At 38.7% G+C, this 24,895-nt stretch overlaps 1 protein-coding gene across 1 annotated transcript in view; it reads left to right on the top strand.

Moving 5' to 3' along the window:
- The first annotated feature begins 7,336 nt into the window (after positions 1 to 7,336).
- Positions 7,337 to 24,895, top strand: part of ADCY1 (adenylate cyclase 1) — a 104,892-nt gene continuing 87,333 nt past the window's right edge. The window contains exon 1 of the mRNA XM_042839393.1: positions 7,337 to 8,005. Coding sequence (XP_042695327.1) covers positions 7,337 to 8,005 — 669 coding nt within the window. The remainder of the gene's footprint in view (positions 8,006 to 24,895) is intronic.

Below are 24,895 nucleotides of genomic sequence, written 5' to 3'. Positions count from 1 at the left end.
ATTTTCTTCTGAGTGCTAATAATTTTAATGAGTATGATTTTATATCTCAGGGATTTTTGAGTATATACTGATCAATCTTATCACCTGCATGATAGGAATTGCTATCTGCTAATTAGTTTGAGAACTCTTCATTGTTCTGTTGCATGGGTAACCACTGAGATGCTGAGTGAGAAGAGTTGAGTTAGCTTTGATTTATTTGTCTTTTTCTGAAAGGATTTGCAGGAGAAAGCTTCTGGAAACTCAAAAATACTTGTATTTTGTCTGAGAACAGATGCAGTTTTATAAAAATGTATTTATTGTGAGACATCATCTGTAGAATTGTTTTTAAAAAATCTGCTAATCAAGGTGACCAGGAAAGATAAAATAATAGTTTTATCAGAAGCCAAAAATCAAATAAGCCTTTGATGAAAATGTTAGTCTAAAGACACCAACATGCCGAAAGATCTGTCTTACTTGAAGGAAAGAAGGCAAATGTTCCAGCTGTGATATTTCCAGTTTCTAGACTGCATTGCACAGGTACCAGGGTGGTCCTGAATGAGCTGTATCCAGACTTGGTTACTTCATAACTGCACCTACAAGGTATGAAGTGTGAGCTGTTATGTTCTGACACAAATACAAAACTGTGTAACTTCAAGTTTGTGTGGTTTTCAGTAATTTACTTATTACCTCTGCATGGAGCCAAATTGAACCATGACAGTATATCAGAATATACAAATCAGAGAATGGTTGAGTCATAACATCTTATTTCTGTTCTCAGCTGGAGTCTAACTTACACATCTAAATTGAAATGTAGCTGGTGTGTGTTCTTTATGGTTCTTGCAAGATGCTTTATGATTCCTTATTTTACTCTTAGATTTTTTAAATTATTAAATAATTTGAATATTACTACGGTACACCTTTTGGCATAGTATGCAGTAATTGTTTTGAAGAAGCTTTGAAACCTTGACCATGTCATTTACATGCTGTTGATATTTACAGGCTCATGAAAGAAAACTGAATTTTCCCTGACATTACAGGCAGAATGCACTGGGGAGTGGTGAGACAGAAGGATGGCCAAATGGGTTGTGGTATCTGGGGAAGTTTCTAAGAGCTGTATCTTACTAATTACCATAAAAGAAGCAGTTAGTGAATTCCACATTAATCTTCTTTCCTAAAATTTTGCCTGTATGGACATCTTAGGATGGCTCTAATCTTAGATGAAGGTTAATCAGAGTCGATGCTGTACCAATAGAGAAAATGAATGAGTTGTCAATAGTTGGAATGAACCAGACAACCTGCTATAAATCCATACTAATTGAAAAGTATGTTGCTTGCTCACTGAAAAGATTCATTAGTATTAATATCTAAATTCAGTAGATCTTCTTTACGGAAGTTTCACACTCTCTTAGAAGGCTTAGAGCAGAAGATAGAGATGAAGGACTCAAAAGGTCTTAATGCCTGTACTCTGATTGACAGAGGACTGGAGAAAAAACGCTCCCATTTTCTGCTGGTAAATCAGACACTTTAAATCAGACACTCTAACCATATTATTTTTCAATTCAATCTCTTGATTTCTTCACCAGTAGCCTTGTCTGACAAGTGACTTGAGGTTAAAACCTTAGTGTAATTTCTTCTTAACTGACTTTTTTTTTTTTTTTTTTTTTTTTTTTTCTCCATTAGACTACACAGTTAATTGGACTTCAGATAAAATTGTGATTAAAATAGCTTGAGCACAAAAAGACTGTGTGGGCCAAAGGAAACCAAATGAACAAAAATGCACTTGTTAGACATGAGCAGAAACTAAGGCATAGGCTTGCCCTTAAATGATGTCTGTTATAACCTAAACTTGTATTTGAAGGACTCAACTGCATTCTGAGTACCTTTGATAATTGTTTGTCTCTTAAAAATGGATTCTTGTATGAAGAAGAGCAAAAGGAAACATTTAAACCCATAATTTATTTGGAGTACACCGTTCATGTTAAGCACTGTTTCCTAATAGCTGCGCTTGCAGACGCTGTAAGACTTTCCTTTATCATCACTGGGGAAAGTATATTTCACTTCTGTGGCAGAAAGACTCTAATTAGGTAAGATCAAACTTACAGTTCAAGTTGTTTGACTGTATAAGTGGTATGTATCAGAAATAGTTGGTTTGTTTTTTCTCCATCAAAATATATGAAATGCAAATTAAACTTCAAAACAAAAAAAAAAAAAGGAATAGTTATAATGATGTTCATGAAATCCATTCAAACAATAATTCAGTAGCCTTACAGAAATCTACTCTGTATTTCTTGAAAGTGTGAGTGGGGTGCCTGTACTGATTCCAAATAAAAGGTCTTCATAATTTGAAAAATAAGCTTTGACTATTTATACTTCTTCTAGAAAGAACAGTGAAAATGTTTCAGAAATACATGAGAAAATGGGAATAATATACTGAATCTTCATGTTTAAACCTGTACATTCCTACCATTTTCTGAAGGACCTTTCTGATCTGCCCATTTCACTGCTTTTCTCTTGCTAGACACAAGCATTTCTCTGCTTCTGTGGTGGCATTAATAATCCAATCCTGCTAGAATGAGTCTGCAGAAATTTCTCAATAGCTTTATGCAGAGTCCTGACTTTTACTGTCAAAGGCGATGAGCAGAAAAAAAGATTTCTATCCCTGTTTCAGGTGATAGATCATGCCATTCTGTTAGAAGTGGACAGTATTAACTATGGATAAAACATGAAGAGCTTTGCAAATCATACTTAGACAAAAACTAAGCAAGACAAAATTTTATTGATATCAAACCTTGATCATGCTTAATTCTAAACTTGTCCTAAATCTGAAAAGCTCTAGTTCTATGAAAAACATTACTTCCAAAGATGTTGGAAGTCAATGAATCAGGCAGTGAGTCCTTGAAACTGCAGGAGCTGAAGAGACAAAAAACAGGTACTGATTTTAGTAAAGTAAAACAGAACAGACAGTGAAAAATAAATCATTATTAAATGGATAATCTATGAAAACAAAATAAATAAAAATAGACATTCTGAAACTCTCAGTAGTCCTTCAATTCAAAACTGCTCCTAGAGTCAGCAACAAAATGTAGAGAGATATCTGTTTGGTGTGACCTAGATACTGTCCAACTCTGATTTAAAAAAAAAGTTTTCTAACTCCATTGAATCAAACAATTAAATCAGATTGTTTTGTATGGAAAAAGATGAAAAAAAAAACCAGATAGGTTTTGCAAAGCAAAAAATAATAAAGCCATGCTCTGATCACCTTTTTTTGTCAATACTACATTTATTACCAAAGTTGTATCTGGTTACAAATAAAGGAAGAGTTGACTTGGATCTGGCCAACATCCAGAGCTTCAAGGTATTATAAATCAAAACCAACCACATATCTTCCTTAAAAATGAAGAAGTGCAGTATAGATATCGAAGTGTTGCTCACAGTTCAAAAAAACCTAAAAGAGGCTGTTGACATCTGCAGCAGGTAAGTCTATTCGGAAAATGCAGCACAGTGTCAAAATGCATTCCAGTAGTGTGTGGCTATTTGCTGTAATAAAATTCTTGTTTCAGACCCAGATTCTGAGGTTCCTTCCTTGTATTTGTTCCATTAGGTTCTGTATTGATGATGTATTTGCCCTGTGATATGACATATTGTATAAAGATTTTAATTAATCTGTGTGACATTTCTATATTCCTACAATGCCTAGGTAGACGAATCTTCAATAGTTTACTGCTTCTTTCTGACAAAATAAGGGTATATATCTCACACATATGGGCCTTTCTTTCCAGAAGTATCAAAGAATCATAATATCATAGAATTGCTCAGGTTGGAAAAGACCTTCAAGATCATCAACTCCAACCACAACTTGATCATACTACTCTAACCAACAACCCTCCCCTAAATCATGTCCCTGAGCACCACATCCAAATGGTTTTTAAACACATCCAGGAATGGTGACTCAACCACCTCCCTCTGGGAAGCCTATTCCAGTACTTAACAACACTGTGTAAAGAAGTTTGTCCCGATATACAACCTAAACTTACCCTGGTGCAACTTGAGGCCATTGCCACCACATGTCCTGTCACCAGTGAGAAGAGACCAGCCCCACTCTCGCTGTAATCACCTTTCAGATATTGGAAGAGAGCAATTAGGTCTCCCCTCAGCCTCTTTTTCCCCAGACTAAACAGCCCCACTTCCTTCAGTCTCTCCTCACAGGCCATATTCTCCAAGCCCTTCACCAGCCTTGCTGCCCTTCTTTGGACCTGCTCCAGCATCTCCATGTCCTTTCCGTACTGAGCTGCCCCAAACTGAACACAGCACTGGAGCTGAAGCCTCACCAGTGCCGAGTCCAGGGGCAGGATGACTTCCCTGGTGCTGCTCACCGCACCATTCCTGATCCAAGCCAGGATGCCATTGGCCTTCTTGGCCACCTGGGCACTCTGCTGGCTTATATTTAGTCAACTGTCCATCAGTACATCAAGGTCCCTTTCCATCAGACAGCTTTCTAGCCACTCCTCCCCAACCCTGTAGGGTTGCCTGGGATTTTTCTGACCAAAATGCAGGACCTGACACTTGGCCCTATTGAAACTCATCCAGTTTGCCTTGGCCCACCAATTCAGTCTATCCAGGCCTCCTGTAGTGCTTTTCTCCCCTCTGGCAGATCAACACTCCCTCCCAACTTGGTGCCATCTGCAAACTTACTGAGGATGCACTCAATCCCCTCATCAAGATCGTTAATGAAGATGTTAAATAGAAGCAGCCCCATACTGAGCCCTGGAGGACATTGCTTGTGACCAGCCACCAACTGGTTTTAACTATGTTGACCACAACTCCCTGGGCCTGGCCATCCAGCCAGTGTTTCACCCAGCAGAGCACATGCCCATCCAAACCGTGGGCAGCCAGTTTGTACTAACTAAACCAATCTGAAGTTCTAATAAGCATGAAAATAATCTAAATCACATGGTGTTTTGTGGGGAATTATTCCCCCTCTGCAGCAGGCTGAGAATCAGAAGAAAGAATAATAGCTATTAGAATGACGAATATTTAATTACCCAGGACTGGGCAGCTATTTTGAAGAATGAGATACAAAGTACTAATTTATCTGCTGGGATACGAGAGTTCAGAAGGAAGCTGAGGACAGGTGAAAATATAACTGTGTATCTGCCTAATATATGTGAGATTGAAAGGAATTTATGCACCAATATGAACTAGGAAATGTATTTCAGTAGCCTTCCAAATGACTTGGAGATGTTGCAAAATAGAGGAAGCCTGTATTTATTACATTTCATTTCAGTTAAACATATATTCTTGTCACCAGCACTTAGGCATCACAGAAGGTTATAGAAATCTAAATAGTAGCTTTTTTTTTACAGTCCTGCAGCATTTGAGGAAATAATTCACAGTCTATGAAAACTGCCATGAGAAGTATCACATGAACACAGGATAAGGAACAGTCTCTGCCTTAAATGTGAAATATTTTGAATCTTTAACACACTAACTCCAGCAACATTGATTCGTTCCTTTTTCCTAACAAGGTCTTTACAGGTTAAAAAGAACAACTGCATAATGAGTATGGAGAGCTAAGATGAAAAAAAAATGCTAAAAGAATAGTGTAAAAATTTATGTTGCTTGGGATCATATATCAGAGATACTGTTTGTCATTATTTTACTATCCAGAAATAAAAAGTCATCATCATTCTATATAACTGTAAAAAAATTTCAAAGAATGCCTCTTTGCTGTTGATCTTAAGGCTCTTCAGCTCAAACAACGAACCAGAATTTGACAACACTGACACAAAAAAATGCAATTAGACCTTCAATACATTCATGATAGTGGGATTCTGCTTGGGCTCTGGAAAAAAATCCTTGTAGTATGTTTGAAAAACAAAATGTTCATCATCTACTGAAACACTGAATTCTGATACGTTTCTTATCCTGTTTCTTATTGGATTCAATAAGATTCAAAGCCAACACAATCATTGGAATCCTTTATCCAGTCTTTGATGCATTTGGAATCAGTCTCAGAATACCAAAATTAGACTCAGTGGTATTGCACTGCATTATTTGGTGGCAATTTAGTAACAGTGATACACGACAGTGGCATTATAAGCAATACTGAAAGCATTTTTCAAGACAACACTAAGATTCCCACCAAATTCTTGATGAGGCACAGTGCAGTTCTACGTGGGATGAAAATTAACTCCTGTCACAAGAGTAGCCCTCCACAGCCACTGTCTGATTTGTACTCCCAGAAGTGCAGAATCACACACGGGAATGTGTTTTTTCAGGCTGTCTCAGTCACTTTACTCAAGTATTTTAGAGTCCAGGAGGAAAAAAAACATAAAACCAGCATGTTTATTCATGCAGACAAGATTTTATTTCTCAAGGGAAGGAGGAGTCACCTATCTTCATATATAAGATACTAATATTTCTACGTATATTCATGTATTTTTCATTTTTTTATGTCGTTTTTCTGTAATTCTCTACATATTGATGGGTGTGCGAATGGGCTGAAAACACAAGGCTGTCAGGCAACAATTGCAGTATTGAAGCTTGTACGGCTGCTTAGACGGAGAGCTCGGGCGTTCCGCGGGAGCGGGCGGTCATTACGCAGCTCCCGTGCCGTATCCCCGACGTGCTCGGTTTCCCAAGCCAGTGGCGCGCAGGCGCCTCTCAATCCCCGGCGAGATGCTCTCGGACGTGAGAAGGGAATCGCCCTGCCTTTCTCTATCTCCTGCTTTTTCTCTGGCCTTGCTGCCCTCTTTTTCTACCGTTTAGCTCAGTCTCCTGTCTGGATTTCATTTTTTATCTCCTTGAGCTTTTTTTTTTTTTTTTTTTTTTTTTGTTTATTGTTGTCTACCCCTGGGAGTCCGTTTACCATCCGCTCTTTAGGTCCTGCTCCTCTCCACACAGCTGTATTTAAAGGGAGACCCGCGTTTCTATTATCCTCCGCTCCCCTTCTCTCCGCTTCCACGTACCCTGTGCCCCCACCCGTCACTCTGCTCGATTTCAAACCTTCGGATGGTATTTTGGTGCGATTAGGAGATTAACATCCCTGGAACACCAGGAGAGGAGGAGGAGGAGGGGGAAAAGGAGAGCGAGACGGCACGAGTGAAGCTGTCCTCCCGCCGCCCCAGCCATCCTCGGCTCCTCGGTTGCAGCGGAGGAGGCGTTTTCAGGCGCCGTTGGCTGCGGACGGCGGCTGCGAGCTGCGCCCGGTGCCCGCATCCGCGGAGCTGCGCCGGCGAGAGCTGGCGGAGGACCTGCGGCCGCGGGTCCTGCTCGCAGCCCTCCTCTCTTTTATGAGCAGCGAGGCGGAGGAGCGGCAGCGGAGGACAACAGGAGGAGCATTTCTTCCCCGGGGTTTATGAATGGCAATGATATGGAGGAAATACCGTTTCATAAAGTCAAGACCAAGAGGAAGAAGTGCTTCCACTGCTGCTGCTCTCCGTCTGCTGCCGCGGTGGCGGGAGCGGGAGCCAGGCTGGGAGAACCTCCTCCCCTGCTGCTGCTGGATGCCATTGCCTGTGAAGATGAGTTCGACTGCAAGGAGCTGGAAGCTCTTTTCCAGAGCTACAACCTGAAGCTGGAGCAGAAGTCTACCCTCAAAGCGCTGGCCGTTCTCATCGTGCTCACCGCCAGCCTGGCCCTTGTGGAGCTGCTCTCTGGACCCAGCTTGACCATTTCCAAAGGCTCGCACCCGGTGCACTGCATCATCTTCCTTTCTCTCTTTATCGTCACTAACGTCAAGTACCTGCAGGTCACCCAGCTGCAGCAGATCGTCAAGCTCACCTTGCTCTTTAGCTTCACCTTCTCCTTCCTCTGCTGCCCCTTCTCGCTAGGCGCCTACAGCATGGAACCCCTCAGCGCCCCGGAGCAGGGCATGTGGCAGCTCATGCTGGTCACTTTCGTCTCGTATTCACTGCTGCCCGTCCGGACCCTGCTGGCTATCGTTTTCGGGCTCGTGGTGTCCGTCTCCCATCTCATCGTCACCGCCACCTCCGTCAGCGCCAAGCGGCAGCGACTCTGGAGGACGGTGAGAAAAGGCCGGGCTGGGCCGGAAACCGCAGCAGGGCAGAACCGCGCGATGCGTGCCCGGCAAGTAGCCGGGAAGGCGCCGAGCAGCGCGGTGCTTTCGGGGGCGGCGGGGGGGTGCGCTCCTCCCGCGGCGCGGCCAGCGGAGGGTGCGCTGGAGAGTGCCTGAGATGCCTCTAGCGGAGAAGGGGGCGGCGAGCCCCTATGCTTCAGGCGCTGCCTGTAGCTACCGAAAGTTTCCGGGAGACAGGGTGGTTATGGGGATTCCTGGAGAATAGGACTCTCGTCTTGGTCGCTCGGAAGAAAATGAGGGTTAGGGAAGGGCAGCATTTGCACGCTGGGGCATGTTCACGGACAACTTATGCACGGTCAGTGCAAATCCAGTACATATAAATGTACTCGAGTCAGTACAAACTTGGAATAGAAAATAAGCTGCGTGTGTCAGTAATGCTTTTTTTTGGAGGGGGTCGGGGGTGAAGGGGGGTTCGTATCCCCTCTGTATAAGCCTTCATGTCCATAGGTCATCTCAGGAGGTAGAGAATCGATTCAAAATACGTGGGAAAGCCAAAGAAGGAAACCCACCTCATTGTTCTTCCAGTTAAACAGGCATTCTCATTTTAGTTTCTCCATGGCAGCTGTTGCCCCCTTTCCACAGCCATTCCCTGGTATGTCAGTGAGCTTCCTAGCAGTTCCTTTCCCTATCTGAATTAATCCAGAAGAAAAAATAAAATAAAATAAAATAAAATAAAATAAAATAAAATAAAATAAAATAAAATCATTCTGCAGCAAGGATTTTCGGAAATGTGCTGCTACACTCTGTTCTCCCTCCCCCGTGTAGCTATTTATAGCCCTGCAGGGCTTTCTCCAGCTCCAGTGGCCTGATGGGCTGCACTGGCAGTGGGAGGAGAATGAAAGGATGCACGTATGGGAAATGCTGGGCCTGGGAGTCAGGATTTGCAGCTTAAGGCCGTATTATATGGTGACTGGGAAAGAGAAATTGAGAATTTTTCTTCCCTCTTTGGTATTGTGTTGATTTTGTTTGCCTTCAGGAGAAATACATGGATTCTGGGATGTAGATTAGTGTTAAATATCAAATAAATGCATGAAATAAGTACATATATAATGGCATATGTACACATACTGGAGATACACCCAGACATTGAGATATATAGGATTATTTATGGCTTCACGCTGCTGACCTGCTGGACAAAATAAATTCTATATTTTAAAGGGGAAGAAGGAGATAAGCTGAGCTTTATGATTTACCCAGATAATCTGATGGTCTATTTTTAAATGCGTGATTTAGAGTTTCCATGAGAGGGAGAGCTGATGAAACACAGGAAGAGAAGCCTTCTTTAAAAGCATACAAAAGGACACTAAAAACCCTAGAATCTATCTCTTTAGGTAGGATTGGAGATCAATCTTTTTACTAGAGTGCTAATTAGCCTTTATGGGAGCCCAGGCTATCCATGCTGCCTTGAAGCAAAAGCAGATTTTCCTTGATACTCGATGTGGCTGTTCTAGATGAACGATGTAAAGAAACTGACATTAATATCTGCTCTGTAACTTAGCTAACCAAGGGCTTGAAAACGAACAATTTTAGAGGAAATCTGCTGCCTTTCTTTTTTAAGTCTAAACTCAGTTATTCAACAGGCAATAGACTGGCTTTGAAATGCTCAAAAGTATTCAACTAGCTACTGATGTAACACATGTACATTTCTTCTTCAGCATACTCTCTTCTCAACTGAAGTAATTTCTGTAATTTGTGCAGAAGTATGAACAGTACATTTTGCTGGTAACAGGAGGCAGAAACCAGCTCCAAGTCAAGTGAAATAACTGGTCTGTAAATTTCTATCACACAGAATTGCACATTCTTTTGTTGAATAATTGCAAGCAAAATGTCTTCTGATTTAAAGACCAACCCTGTGTGTACAAGGACACTTCTCCTATGTAAAAGTTGTTTTTGAGTTTTTCAAAGAACAGTTTCAAAACACTGGAACATTTAACAGTCATGTAGAAGCCACATCATCTAAGTTTTATTTACCAAGAGCAACAGTAGCTCAAGGTTTTTTGCTAAAGTCTGGAATGGGTGCTTTCTCTCAGTCTGGATCTGCTTTCTGTCACTGGATTTTATCATGACCATCCTTATGCTTAAAGCCACTGTATGCAGTCAGCCTATTAAGGAGACAGGGTGGCTGTATGCAGAGATGAAACTGCATGAATGCCTCTGCTATTTCTCCCAGCAACATGCCTTCAAAAGTCAAGTGAAAGGGTGAATTTCAATGATTAAATTAAAACCTATTGGATCCAGAAAGGCACAAGCACTAGCACCAAGTACTGATACTGGTGTCTTTTAAGATTTTTGGATAATTCATGCAGGGAAAAAAATTTCTTATTATTTAATTTGAGCTTTAGAAGAATGCTGATCTAGAAACATCCACTGAAGTTTAACTTTCAAGTTAAATCAAAACCATTTTTTTTGTGGTTTCAAGTTTGATCCGTTAAAAAATGGACTCACGTTTATGCTATATAAGGAACTTCTACATGCAGATCTTTGGATGTCAAAAGAAGGCCCCACTGGCTTCACCAGTGCTGAACCAGAACCTGAGTAGGTCCTGTGGCATCCTTAAAATTAACATTTATATAAATGTACAAACACTTCAGCACATTAAAATCGACAGCTCAGCTCATTATGGGAAAAGTTTGTTATGAGGTCCATGTTGTAAAGCACATATGCTTCAAGCATGTGTGAGTGGTCTGTGGAGATCAGGGTCTCCTTTCTCATAGCTCTTTCCATCATTGTATATTTTGTTCTCTCAGAGTTGAAACACAGGAATGTGGAGACGTGAGAAAAGAGGAGGAACATGAGTGCAGAGAGGTAAAGGGAGTAGGGGGAATAATGTGGCAGAACTTGAACTGCTTCTTTCCAGTCAGTGGCTGGTTTCTACCCAAATGGAAGATTCAAATATGCTAATCTGTGTTGGTTTCCTGAGGGAAATACAATAGTGTTTAAAGAATATCAATCATTCATAAAGTATTGTACACAACCTTGACCAAATTTGAAGTAGGTTAACAGCAAAAGGTATGCTGACTTCAAAGCTGGTTTTGTATATTGTGTTTGACATTCTGGTGAGGACTTGGGTACTGTACATAACTGATAGCATGTTAGTTGGACTTTTTCATTTGATTTGAAGTCATCAACAAGATGTTTATGTCATATCTTTCCTTGGGCAAAAAAGTGAGAAAGTAGTCACTGGAGGCTAAAACTAGAGATGAAAGTTTAAGAACTTAGAATCTAGGTGTGGGCTTTTTTGTTGTTTCTGTTTGTTTATTTGTTTGTTTCTTTTTCCCAGCAGCTAACAAATGTGCATGAGGTACTTCAGAAAAGTAACAGAAAACCAAAACCCTGCCCCAAGGAGTTTAATCCATTTTTGTTGTGATGCATTAAGTGAATGTTAGATATATTAAGGGCAGATGGAGTATGGCAGCCAAAGACCTCGCAGAGAAATTACTCAGCTGTGGCGTGTCCGCAGTTTTGTGACTTACCATTAAATAACTGCTTCTTATCCCTCTTAGTAGTGTCATCTCTTTCTTAAAAAAAATTAAAATATATGTATGCGTATCTCCAGAACATTCAGAAACAAATCATAAAATGGCAGAATGCTATCACACATAACATAAATCTTCATGAAAGAGAAAATCTCTTATGAAAACTGAAGTTGCATCTTGACTAGCAAGTAGTAGACGAAATAAAAGGGCAGAAATAGTGAAATGATATTTTGCTTTCAACGGTGTGGAGAATTCAAAGTGGTAATTTTTTTTTTTTTTTCTGTCTGCATTTAAAATTGCTTTGATGCTTTTATTTATCTATCTGTATGATTAAAGCTTTTATTAATTTTATCAAGTAACAAAATCATGGCTAGAATATAAAAAGTGTGAAATGAAGGAAATTGGTAAATTATTTTAAAATAATTTGTATTATAGCAAAATGTGATTTGGCACCTTAATTCTTTGCAGGTTGGCATGACAACAATCTGGAATTTCTCTAGGAATTGTCACATTATCGTATAGTTAATCATTTCTATTAGTACTTAAAACATAGTTAATGAACACATGGTTGACAGAACTCTTAATCTCCACACCTCTGTTTCTCATACACAAGGCTGAGTCTAGCAGTCTAATAAAAAGGGCTGCAATTCAAAGACAACTGAACTGCATCTCATTCTTTCCTCTCCTCTGTTTGTTCTTATCTCCCCTCTTCTTCATTGCTGTCTTCTCTGTTCTTTTCTATTCTGTTCTTTTCTGTCTTTATCTCTTCCATCAGTTTATGCCTTCTTAACTGTTGTCACAACAGGTCATTGCTGATAAGTGAGCTGATATGTGAGTACGGAATAAAATTAGCCCCGATGTCACCTTTTGTAAAACTAGTAACTTTTCACCTCTTAGTTACATTTGCATTAATTTAGATTTAAAAGCCTAAAAAGACAGGTAAATCGGATGATATGATAAAAGGTTGTGATACCTGCTAAAACAATAGATTCTGGAACACCTTTCAGCATGGATGCTAAACCTTCGTAAATAGTTTGCAAACAGAAATAACTGTTAAGGACAAGCAGTTGTATTTCTTAAGTTTCAGTGACCCCTTCGAAGCGATTCAAATATCATCACTTTAACCGTTTACACGGGGGATCTAATTGTTTACATGGTAGCAAAAGAAGGAAAAGGCTTTTAAAAATGACTAGTAGAAAATACGATTTTTTAAAAGATTTTGAATTTTAGAATATTTTTAATACAATTTTCAGCACCTTTAAATGCCCCAAACTTGAAAAATTGCCTCAGACTCTATGAAATTGTTTTATATTAATATCCATTATGGTGGACTCAAGTGAGTGTAACACATGAACACATTATTTCTGGAGCTGTAAGTATGATACCAATTATAAAAGAGACTGTGTTTTTGAGATGAGAAATCAGTGAGCTTCACACATTAGTGTGGAAATGTTACATGAGTAAGTCATTTCTTTCAGAATGGCCAAAGCCTGTTTCTCTGCATAAAGAATAGGTAGTTTCTATCATATGCTGTTACTTTGGCAGTACTTGGTTCTAAATACCTGAATTAAAGGGAAGATGTTAAAACGAACAAACAAACAAACAAACAAACAAAAAACAGATACCAAAGATATCCTGTAGTAATCTGTGCATCTCAATACCAGTGAGTCCAACCATAGTCAAGAGAAGAAGCAGACTTGCAACATATTTAAATTCACCTTGCAATATCTTTAATTTATTACATAGTTCTGTAGTTGCAGGTATTCAAATAAAAATATCTTGCAGCCTATTTTGTAAATGACAAAAAAGCACCTTGCTGAGAATTATTGATGCAGTGCTTTAAAATGTGCTAGTAATATATCATTAAACCAGTTTCATTTTGTCATAGTGTCTCAAGAAAACAGTGATTATTTATGATGCTCATATTTAAATCATTGTTTTCCCATTTCAGCTGAGAAAATATTAACAAAAGACAAGCAAGGGATTGCTCAAGAACCTTGCACATCAAATTCTAGTCTGAAATTCAGTTTACCTTATTTACCGTTGATGCTATGGAAATGACTACAAGTGTCAACTTAGATTAACTTCTCAACTTACTGCCTGTTGTACCAGCAAGGAAATATCAGGCCTCTGTATGTCTAACAGAGAAATGGAAAAGGAAAAAAAGTCTAGAAAAGTAGAACCAAGATAACTTTCCAAACCTTCAATCAGTGTAGATGGCAAGACTTCAGCTGCAGTTCTTCAGGACAAGGATTTTGTTAAGATGAGAGATTTAGACTTCACTTAAACATCACAAAGTCTCAAGGAAAAGTTAAAAATGCTTTCATTTGCTTGGGGCTGAGCCATACTGTCATTTTTTCCTCTTTTCAAGTACTTTGAGGTGAATCTTTCTTCTGATCTCCATGACTTGGGGCAGGATAAAGTAATTAGGAGTTTATACAATTAAATGGCAGATGTTTATGAGCCACTGAAACTTTTTAAAATGTATTTGCTTCAGTAACTTTGTTATTAACTGTGTAGAATGTAGATAAAAAGTAAGTCTTGTTTATTCAAAGCAATGGCCTGAATATGCATAATGAAGAGTAGCTATTCACCTGTATATTGTCCAGTAACAACTGGAATTGTTCTACTTCTTCACGGGCAAACTGAAGATACAAATAAGTTTTTGAATATTTGTTTCATCAATTTCTAGAATAATCCATCTATAGCTTGTACATTTTAATAGATATAATGAATATATATTCAAGGTATGATGCTAAGATACAGAAATGGACTTCTGCCATAAGCATAAGAGTATTGTATTTTAATTCTGAAGTTGACATGTAGCTAAGTGAAGAAGATGGTTGTTAAATACATTTTTCTAAAGAGTTTGTTGTAATTTCTGTTTGATATTTCTGAAGAAATCTTGTCAGCCCTTTTAGATTCTATACATTTTTTTCCCTGTAGAGAGTTTGGATTTACTTTTGCTGCACGACATAAAAAGGACAGATGTAAGATGAATGTACTCAGCCAGGTTGAGTGGGAGCTTGAGCAAGTCAGAGGTTAGTAAAACCATAAAAAAGAGGTGAAGCTGCTCTCTAACCCCATGATAAATGATGGTAATTCCCAGAAGCTTCTTTACACAATTCTGAGTTAGAAGAATCTTGCCATGCACATTACTGCCTTTTACCTCTACCTTTGTGTTTGGCAGCACATGCTTGAAGCAACAAATCAAAATGATCAAAGTATATATACAAAGTTTATGTGAGGAATTTAGGTAGCTTTGTTTTATAAATTATTATGCAAAATTTCATTTTCCTTTCTCTTGTCTGCTGTCATTTGTGAAACTTCCACTGTGCTATTTTAGTATTACATTTGAATATTGCAACTGCTAACCTAAAGTGTGCAAATGCCTACACAAAGATAGAAAAGATTTTTTCTGAAAATTTTTGAAAGAATTAAGCTGCCTGATTTCTATTTTTTTTTTTTTTTTTTTCTCCTTTTCCTCGTTTGGTTTTTCCCTTTCAAAGAAAATGACTCAGAAGGTTCTTAATTTCTGCATTCTGTTTATTTTCTATCTTTCTATTTTTCTGTGTTCTTGCATGGACTTCTCACAGATTTTGCCTCCGTTCATCCCTGAGCATCTTCAAAACTGGAGGGATGACCCTTTTTTTATATACTTTCTGGATTATCTGCAACTCCTGCTTGTACAAGATCCTCAAAAGAGGAACTCCTTTTGGTGCATCTTTTATTCCGTACACTTTTCGGGAGTGAAAATTGATGTGGAAGCAAGAAAAAATCACAGGATATTTCCTCGAGTGTTCTGCTTCATCCTGGAATAAGCACTTCACTCGGTCACTTCAATTGTGAGTTTGCTTGAGTATAAATGTCAAGATTCCTCTTTAGGCCATTTTTTCAGTATCCGAGTATAGAAAAGCAGTAGGAAATAGATTGGCTCTTTCTGCACAGTGTTTTGCACAATTAAATTTGTGAAATTCTGATAGTGGCTGAGGGTTTGGGATGTTTGTCAGTGCTGAAAGGATTCTTCTGAAAAATAAAGCACTCCCTGCAGCTAAATGTTATGAGCATTTTGACAGTTAAGTGTTTCATCTGAACTCAAGTATTTCTGTCTGCTTAATTTTAGCTTTATTAATTTTATGCTTTTTTTAAGGTGATCTCTTTTACTCTGTGATTACCCTTATGGAGGTTTCTGAGTGAAGCTTCAGGGTCATTAGTGAATGTAGTAAATAGAGTGACAACACTTCAACTGTTAGTGCTCCCTTTATTTCTTCTTCTATTTAGTTAGAAGTTCTTTGTGTAACCCTGATGAATAAATGTAACATCATAAGTGTATAGCTCTTGACTTTCTGTGCACAGTTTTACAGTTTTTGTTGCTGTTATCTTGTTGAAAGCTATCATGAGCTAGAAGGGAAAAAAGCAAAAAACACAAACACACATTTTCAGACTGCTTAACCTTCTTGAAGTCAAAGGTATTGGTTTTTTAGGGAGTGGGGAAGAGTAAATGCTGACAGTTCTCATCTTCTGAAGCTTTGATGCAAATCTCAAAAGCTTCTGGGACAAAACAAATTGTGGCCCTTTACAAATGTGGTTTCCAGGGCAACCGAAGGGCCTGCTGTTTCATAAACGCTGTGCTCTCAAGCAGAAGCATTTGTCTGTCAGTTGGAAGATTATTACACATTAAAGCACATTCATTTTAAAATCATGTCTCCTCAGGAAAAAATACCTCGATCACACTAATTTAGGTCAGAATTATTGGAAAGTATGGCAATAAAATGTATTTTACACTGTGCTTTTAAGTGAGGTTTGGGTAAATATGGTTAGTGTGATACAAGAAAGCTGGAGAATTTCCTTAGATGTTGTGACAGAATCCTGCATCCAAAAGGGGCTAACATGCAGCCCTCTCTCAGTGCCTCTTCTCTATTGCAAGATCAGTTAATTCCTCTGGGAGACCTTATTGCTGTTTGCTTATGAAAAGGCTGATTTTTTTGTTGTTGTTGGCAGAATATTTTTGGTAGCTGTACTATGACAAAGTTTATATTTTTCTATGACACCAACATGTGTACTTTCCATATGGAAAACATAATTCTCTTTATGAGCTTCATTCAGAAACTCTGCATGCAGTCATATACCATTTAAATAACATTCTCTTCGAATGGTTTTATTATTTTCAGTTACTAGCACCATTTTTTGACACTTTGGCCTTGAATCAGGTTATTTGATCTGCATTGTGATGCTATACTTCACAATCTGATCACAGCATTACAGACTTCTTTTTTGCATACTGACTTGGCTAGATTTAAATGAATTGTCATTAGATCCAAATAAAAGATGCAGAGAATGATTTGAATATATTTGTAGTTGTGCTAAGGTAATATATTTTCAATATGTGCCATGTGATTGGTCTTGGTAAGATTTAGGGAACAGGTACTGTGGTAATATTATATTTTTCCTGTGCAATTTGAAAGGGATTTTTAGGCATAGCAGTCTTGGAAAATGAATCAGATCTTGTCCTCAGCAGTATTGCATAGTTCTTCCCAATTTCTTCATCAAAAGCATTCATGCATATCTGAGTACTATACAAAACAGTGACCTAGATTACAAGCTTGTATGTGTATTCAATTTAGTACATTTTGAAGAGTTTCACTAATTTTAAGTAACAATGCAATTTTTTTTTTTCCTAGACACTTCTGCATTCTATCTGTATTCAGTGAAGTTAGTTCACACAAGGTTGATTATTCATTTTTTGGGGTTTTTTTGTGTGTTCATACTTCCATCCATCCATTCTTCTTTCTCACTTTCCTTGATTCTCTCCCCAAGACTTTATCTTTCTCTCCTTCTAAGAAGCTAGGGGAAAAAAATAAACAACGTGGAGTTTTTTCTTCATTCAGGTACAACTGTTGATTTCACTCTGTTCACAAAGGCTTCTCAGATAAGTATTATACTGGAAAATCTGTAAAGAACTGTTCAGGGTGGAACATTTGACCTGTAGGAACATGTTCTATGTTTGAATTCACTGGGGATTTTAGTTAGAAATGTCTAAGGAAAGGTAAGGTCAGATTTCAAAATTTGCTCTTCTACCTTTTTGTTTTGTTTTGTTTGTTTTTTGTTAAAGTAAATTTCTAAGGCCTGAAGGAAATATTTAAGTTTTTAGGTTAGCGCAGAAAAGCAGTGACCTACTAAGATCATCAGACCAGTCAGTAAGTGAAAGGACATTTAGGTAAAATTGTGTGAAGGTATCCTCTACTCACTGTTATGAATATCCTTAACTCATTCTTCCCTTTAGAAATAATTTAATACACAGTGATTTTATATTATTTATTGAATACTATATTATAAATATATTCAATAAGACTGGAACTGTGAAGCACAGGTCCTCACAGGTATGTATGTTTCAAAGCTCACAGGTTGGACTTAGAGGCAAGGCATTACACATACACGTAACTCTGAAATTAATACCTCCTATTTTCCATGGAAAATGCAGATTAAAAAGAGCACAATAACGCTATTTGATAGAGCAAGTTCTCAGCTACAAAATACTATTTTTCAGTGTAGTCATCACCATTACCTATGGCTTTTCACTAGTGATGAAGAACGGCGTGCATGCTGTGCCTTTAAAAACCTGTATGGCTGTCTGGAATGTGGCTTGTCTTACATGTTGCCATTACTACGGCTAAAATGTACCAACCACCACCTCACTGTGTTAACATCCACTGTTTGGTGTCCATAAACATTCAACAAGCAGCCATGAATGTCAGTGGGAGCAATTGTAATTTTGCATGGAGTATTTCAGTTACAGACCTTTGCTTCGTATGCACTACCATGTCAGACACCATTTTGTCACAGTATTCTGCACAACCAGACTTTTATTAGATGTTACTCTGAAAGCCTTAGATACTGATGGAAGGTCTGGTTCATACAGAAGCAGGTTCTAAGATAGGCAGAAAATCATGTTGTGGTTTTGTTTTTTTTTTGTTTTTGTCTTTTTTTTCCAGTACAGCTCAGAATCAGAACCATAGACTTATTAAGGTTGCAAAAGACCTCTAAGATAGTCTAGTCCAGCTGTCAGCCCATCGCCATCATGCCCACTATGCCATATCTGTAAGTGTCACATCTACCTTTTCGAAAACCTCAAGGGATGGCGTCTATACCATCTCCCTGGGCAGCCTGTTCCAATAACTCACCATATTTTCTGAGAAGAAATTTTGCCTGTTATCCAATCTTAACTTCCCTTGGCACATCTTAAAGCCATTATCTCTTGTCCTATCAGTAGTTACTTGGGAAAAGAGGCTAACTGCTGCCTCTCTACAGTTTCCTTGTCAGTAGTTGTAAAGAGCGATAAGGTCTCCCCAGAACCTCCTTATCTCCAGATTAAACAATCCCACTTCCCTCCGTCACTCCTCATAAGACTTGTGCTCCAAACCCTTCATCAGCTTCTTTCCCCCTTTTTGGACATGCTTCAGGGCCTTAATGACTTTGTAGTAGTGAGGGGATGAAAACTGAACACAGAACTTAAGGTGTAACCTCACCAGTGCCAAGTTCAGAGAGACCTCCATAGCCCGGATGGCTGCACTTCTTCTGATACAAATCAGTATGTTGTTGGTCTTGTTCTCCACCTGGACACACTACTGGCTCATGTTCGGATGGCTGTTGACTAGCATCCCACATTTTCTTTTCCACAGCTTCCTGGCCACTCTGCCCTAAGCTTGTAGCATTGCATGGGGGTGTTGTGACCAAAGTCGAGGACTTGGCACTTCATCTTTCCGGGGTTCATAAGCTTGCTTCAACCCATCAATCAACCTATCCAAATCTCTCTGTGGGAACTTCCTACCCTCAGGCAGATCAACACGTCCTCCTAAGTTGGTGTTATCTGCAAACTTACTGGGTGGTGCACTCATCTAGATCATCAATAAAGATATTAAACAGGACTGGCCTCAAAATTGACCCCTAAGGACCAGCACTTGTAACCAGCCACCAGCTGGATTTAACTCCATTCACCCATCTATCAAGTGGCATTGGCATTGTCAGACCTCAGATCTGAAGCATACAGAGCCTACAGTCTCTGAATTACAAATACATGTAGATTGAAAATATTCAGTGTGCTCCTGTGCCTTGGAGGTTTACTGAGAACAGCAAAGTGAAAGAGAGAGAGCTGAGAAACTGCTTCCTTTCCTCTGCACTTGATTCCTAGGGAGACCTGACCATCCCTGTTCCTTGACAGAGATATTTGGGCTTCCAGCTTGAATCTGAGGTGGATAATCCTTGATGGCTTATGCCATAGAGGCTGTTATATAATAATTCTCCAGCTGTGCCTTATGAACTTGCTTGAACACCTTTGATGATTGCATACAAATCCATTCTGGAAATGTCTTAGATGTATAATTCAGACTGAAACATCTGAATGCAACTCTCTATGATCTCAGCATAGCTAATCCTATGAAGCTAGGTGTTCTTTCCAGCAATGCCGAACACAGCAATGCAGAAAGAACTTTAGGAGCTAGACCTTTTGTATCACATAGGAAAGTTGTGGAAGCTTCACAGGACTTAGTTCCTGCTGCATGGCCATTTGAGTCATTCTGCTGTACTAATGGGCATCTTCAAAGGGACCTCAGGTTGGTGATTCCCTATATATGCAAATGTACACTGTATACTGTAGATCCAGACAGTGTGATATTGGCTTCTGTTAATTATTAGACTGCAGCAAGATGTTATGTTTCAAAGGTCAGTACAAGAATCACTGACACCAAGCAGACAGTCAAAAGTGCATACTGAAATTGTACCAGAGTAATTGTGCAACTGTTTGCTTAGACACAGCAGTAGAAACTTACTGATAGATACTTAAGTATGGGAGCCTACCCAAACACGAGAGGTTTATGTATATATTCAGCAATTAAGAACTGAACTTTATTTCCTGATCCAGAGTGTATTTACCACCATATCTCTAGTGTCTTTTAGAAACTACAAATCTACACTGTACTTTTTTACACTTTATTAATGCCGTGACTGATCGTATTTATTAGATAAATTTATAATCACTGAATTAGTACTGAATTGATATTGAAAATATTAAAAATAGACTTCTATTGTGGCCATATGTTCAGTAGCAAGAGAAATACAGCTTGCTACACTGAGCTCTTATGCAGTGGAGAAAGATACAATCAGATGGAAGCACACAGATAAGTGCTATCTGTGTTACCAGGAGAGATGTCATGGCTCAGTTATCATGTGGTTGTAACTGCAGAGCATATGTTTTTATTCTTAATCATACTGACAAGAACAACCTATAAAGCATCATGACTAGGGATTTCCAGAGCATTATCAATCACTGAAGATAGAGCATATGAGAAGTACATGTGAAGTTTTCATGCTAAGAAGTCTGTTGAGTCTGTAGGTGTGGCTGCGTTAAGCTGGTACGGAGATGTTATAGAAATTAAATGCATTTTTAGAATTTTGTTTGGCCCTGCCTTAAAGCAGTATTATGGCTCTTGTACACCTGAGACACGAGTATTCCTTAAGCTATGATACAGAAGAATGAAATAGACTGTAGGTTATCTTAAAATAGAGGCCGTTCCTTAGTTGCCTACTACTTGATGATGTATAGTATCTCTCTTTGTATTAGTAACCCTTATGGAAATCAATGTCATGCAGAGAAATATAAGGGAGAGAGAAAGGCAATGTTTAATCAGACAAGCAAATCAACAGTCCAAACCTTTCCATTTGTCTTTCTTTAATACCTTTTTAGCATTTTTTCCAAGAAAAGTAAGTTTAAAACAAAACACAACAACAAAAACTGCGAAGGTGTGGATCAGGGTTTCCCTGAGCTGGGCAGTGCGCTAATGCAGAACAGAAAGATGGTTCCTGCCTTTTCCCACATAAATTTTACATTTTTCTGATTTATACTTAACAGTAAATATTAAGATTGAAATACAACAGCAATCAATGGTAGTAATCATATCATTAAAGCATCTATATTACCTTAAGGTGTAAGTCTGTACCTTTTGAAATTAGTTGATTTCAGGGGAGATGCAGGACTGTCACCTGTGTTCAAAAACTTTCTCTGTCTCCTGGAAATAATTCTTACTAATAATCGCTAGTTACTGTAATAGCATGTCCCTTTGCCTACCTCTGAAGATAGCTTTTGGTTAGTTGGCAGTGAGTTCTTCTGGCCATCTTGAATAGCTTACTGTGTGTCTCGGGCACTGATTTGTTCAGTGAAGTGTTTCTCCTCACAGCTCAACAAATGATCATAGCTGCGTGTATTAAATACAGATTTATAGAGCATTAAGTGAGGGATAGGAAAAGAATTGTAGTGGAGAGAAGGAAAGGTGAGTTAAAACATAAAATTGTAAGAGATGCTTTTAACAAGACAGCTGTATGTTAGAAGACTGCAGTGTTCTGCTGTTTTTCTGATTGGAACCTCACTTTGGATATTTTCTTTCTGTACAGTGGCTACAGGAAATATTTACTAATCTTTTAGAAAAAGGAAGTCTGTACTTCATATGTATGACCATAGAATTATTCACTCACTGGCTTTGTGTCTGAATATCTAGACTTTCATGTCACGTCTATCTTCATGGAGATTATGGTCAATATTATGGTATTTTTAATTAACAAAGTTTTATTTTATGGCTCATTATTCACCTACAATTTTATGTTTTCATCAGTGCACCAAGTGATTCTGTCTGTACAGCTGTTCTGTAGAGATTTTACTGATGCCCATGCTGTTGGTTGCAGGCTTTGGAAATTGTCCCCTATCCCCCCCTTTTTTTTTTTTTTTTTTTTCTATTTCCCTTTTCTCTATATTGAAGTGGGATGACCTCTCAGAAAAGTGAATTCAGCCTCTCAATTTACTTCAGGCTATGAGAAACCATGCTCTCTGATCTAGAAAGGTAGCACACATTCCAAAGAAATACCAAACTTACACAAAACTGTGAGTCAGTTAGCAGATATATATAAATATAAAATATTTATAAATATTTTATATAAATATTAAATAAAATAGTTCTTTTGCATAACTAATTCTAGTATGAAAAATGTTTTCCCGGATGGTTGTTAGGGTAATATGGTTAGATCTTTGTTGGACTGGGTCTTTTTCAACTTGAGCAATTCCATGATTCTATGATTCCATGTCAGTATCAGCCATAAAAAAAAGTTCCAAATAGACAAACTAAACAAAACATAACAGGCTATGAAAATTCTGAATGGTCAAGAGGGCAAGAGTTGTGAGGAGCAGCTGAGGTCACATGGTTTATTCAGCCTACAGAAAAGGAGTCTGAGGGGAGGCTTCGTGGTGGTCCTTAGCTTCCTCACTGAGGGAGTGAAGAGGCAGGTGCTCATTTCTTTTCTATGGTGGCTGCATCAGGTCCTGCGGGAATGGCATGGAGCTGAGTCACAGGAGAGTCAGGTTGGGTACTGGAAAAAAGTTATTCACCAGAGAACCAGAGCGCAATTGGGCTCTGGAACAGACTTCCCAGGAAAATGGTCATAGTATAAAGCTTGCTAGAGTTGAAGAAGATCTCAGACATAGGGTTTGAATTTTTGGTCTTCCACTCAATAGTTCCTGTGGTTTTCTTCCAAAGCAGGATATGCTATTATTCACTTTCTGTCCATTCAATCCAGTGACTATAATGGTGCTACCCTTGCAGTTTGTCCACACTAGTGCTTGTACCAGCAGAGCGCACTGGGCAGTGTGGATGTGGTGCCACACTGCTTGCCACAGTTGGGCACTTAGATGCATGTGAGATTGCTAAGCACTTAATTAAAAATCAAACTTGATTTTTATTTTTATTTTGTATGGCATGACATCACAGTGTTGGAATCTCTTGCCTTCTTAGAAAGCTGTCAAAGTATTACAATGAAAGTGGGGAATAGGGCACGTCAGCATGAAAATCTGGTTTGAGTTCTAATTATAAATAATCAACTTGGTTACAACCAAGTTTTATACTTCATATATTTTGTATTTTGCAGTGAGAATACTTTTTCAGTCATTCTAACTTGAAATTAGAGCACATATGTGTGTGTATATATGAATACAGATAAAACACTCGTATATACTTGTATATTTTTGGAATGGAAAATTTTGGAAATAAGTTTAAATCTAAAGCAGGTTAAGATAGTCCATTAATCTGATAAGTGAAGCAAGCTGGAACATAGGAGGTTCCACATAAATATGAGAAAAAACTTATTTGCAGTGAGGGTAAAAGAACACTGGAAAAGGCAGCCCAGAGAGGGTGTGGGGTCTCCTTCTCTGAAGACATTCAGAACTCACCTGCATGTGTTCCTGTGTGATTTAATATAGGTGTTCCTGCTCCAGCAGGGGGGTTGGACTAGATGATCTTTTGAGGTCCTTTCTAATCCCTCACATTCTGTGATTCTGTGAAATACAGTCACTGACCTACATTCTTGAGGATTTTATTTTATTTAATTGAAATGCTGTTCTAACTTTAAAAGAATCATTAGTGGAACGTGTCTGGCAGGCTAATTTGAATTTTAGATAACTCAGAATTATTAATTATCACGTTATGCCCAGACAGAAAAGTATCTGGGTCTTTGCAGCATGAAAGGAAATAGCAGAAGACAACTATGTAATGTGGGCTGAAAGGGATTTGCTCTCCTATGGGTTTCCCACTGTGCTATTTTGAAGCTCCTGACAGGTTAATAGGGTTAGCCTTATTTCTTTCCCTCAGATCTACATTTAGTCTTGGTGCTTTGCCATGTTGTATCTCACTATGGAGTTTCTGATTCTTCCCGTGTATTGGTGTACATATCTCTGCAATGAGAACCTCAGGTTGGCTATACAAAATGCTGTGAAACCAAATATGTTTGTTTGTTTATTTGTTTTCCAGAGCTAACACTTCATACCTCTCCATTGCAGTTCTGTGTGCAGGTAGCACACAGACAGTGATGTGCATAGCTGTCTCGTGCGCATCAGCCTCTTTTTGTATCATAAGGTCAGCCAAGTTGCAAGTACATTTACACCTCATGGGAATATGTAGTCCTAGTAGGGGTGAACTACTTCCTCAGGCCCACAAATTGCAGTTTGGTAGCTGAAACCAATATGTGGCAGGAAAGGAGAATCACAGTATATTATTAGATATATTAGATTATATATTATATTAGATTATATATTATTAAAGATATTATTCTGTTAACATGTTAGAAGAAAACTGTAACCCCCAAACATTTGCAGTCAGGATACAAAGTATGGACGTGGGGGGAGGTAGCCCAAGAATTAATTAACTATGGAAGAAAATATGGGCTGGTGGTTTCTTTTCCCAGTAAATCCAAGCCAGGAAAAGTAAGGCTTGCAGCAGCCAGCCTTGCCCCCAGGCCACCTAGCCCGAAG

Source organism: Centrocercus urophasianus, unplaced genomic scaffold (assembly GCF_019232065.1).
Source record: "Centrocercus urophasianus isolate 14NV4802_14NV808 unplaced genomic scaffold, USGS_Curo_1.0 seq_11, whole genome shotgun sequence".
Taxonomy (NCBI): domain Eukaryota; kingdom Metazoa; phylum Chordata; class Aves; order Galliformes; family Phasianidae; genus Centrocercus; species Centrocercus urophasianus.
Note: the sequence above shows the minus strand (reverse complement) of the source record. Positions and strands in the feature narration are given on the sequence as shown.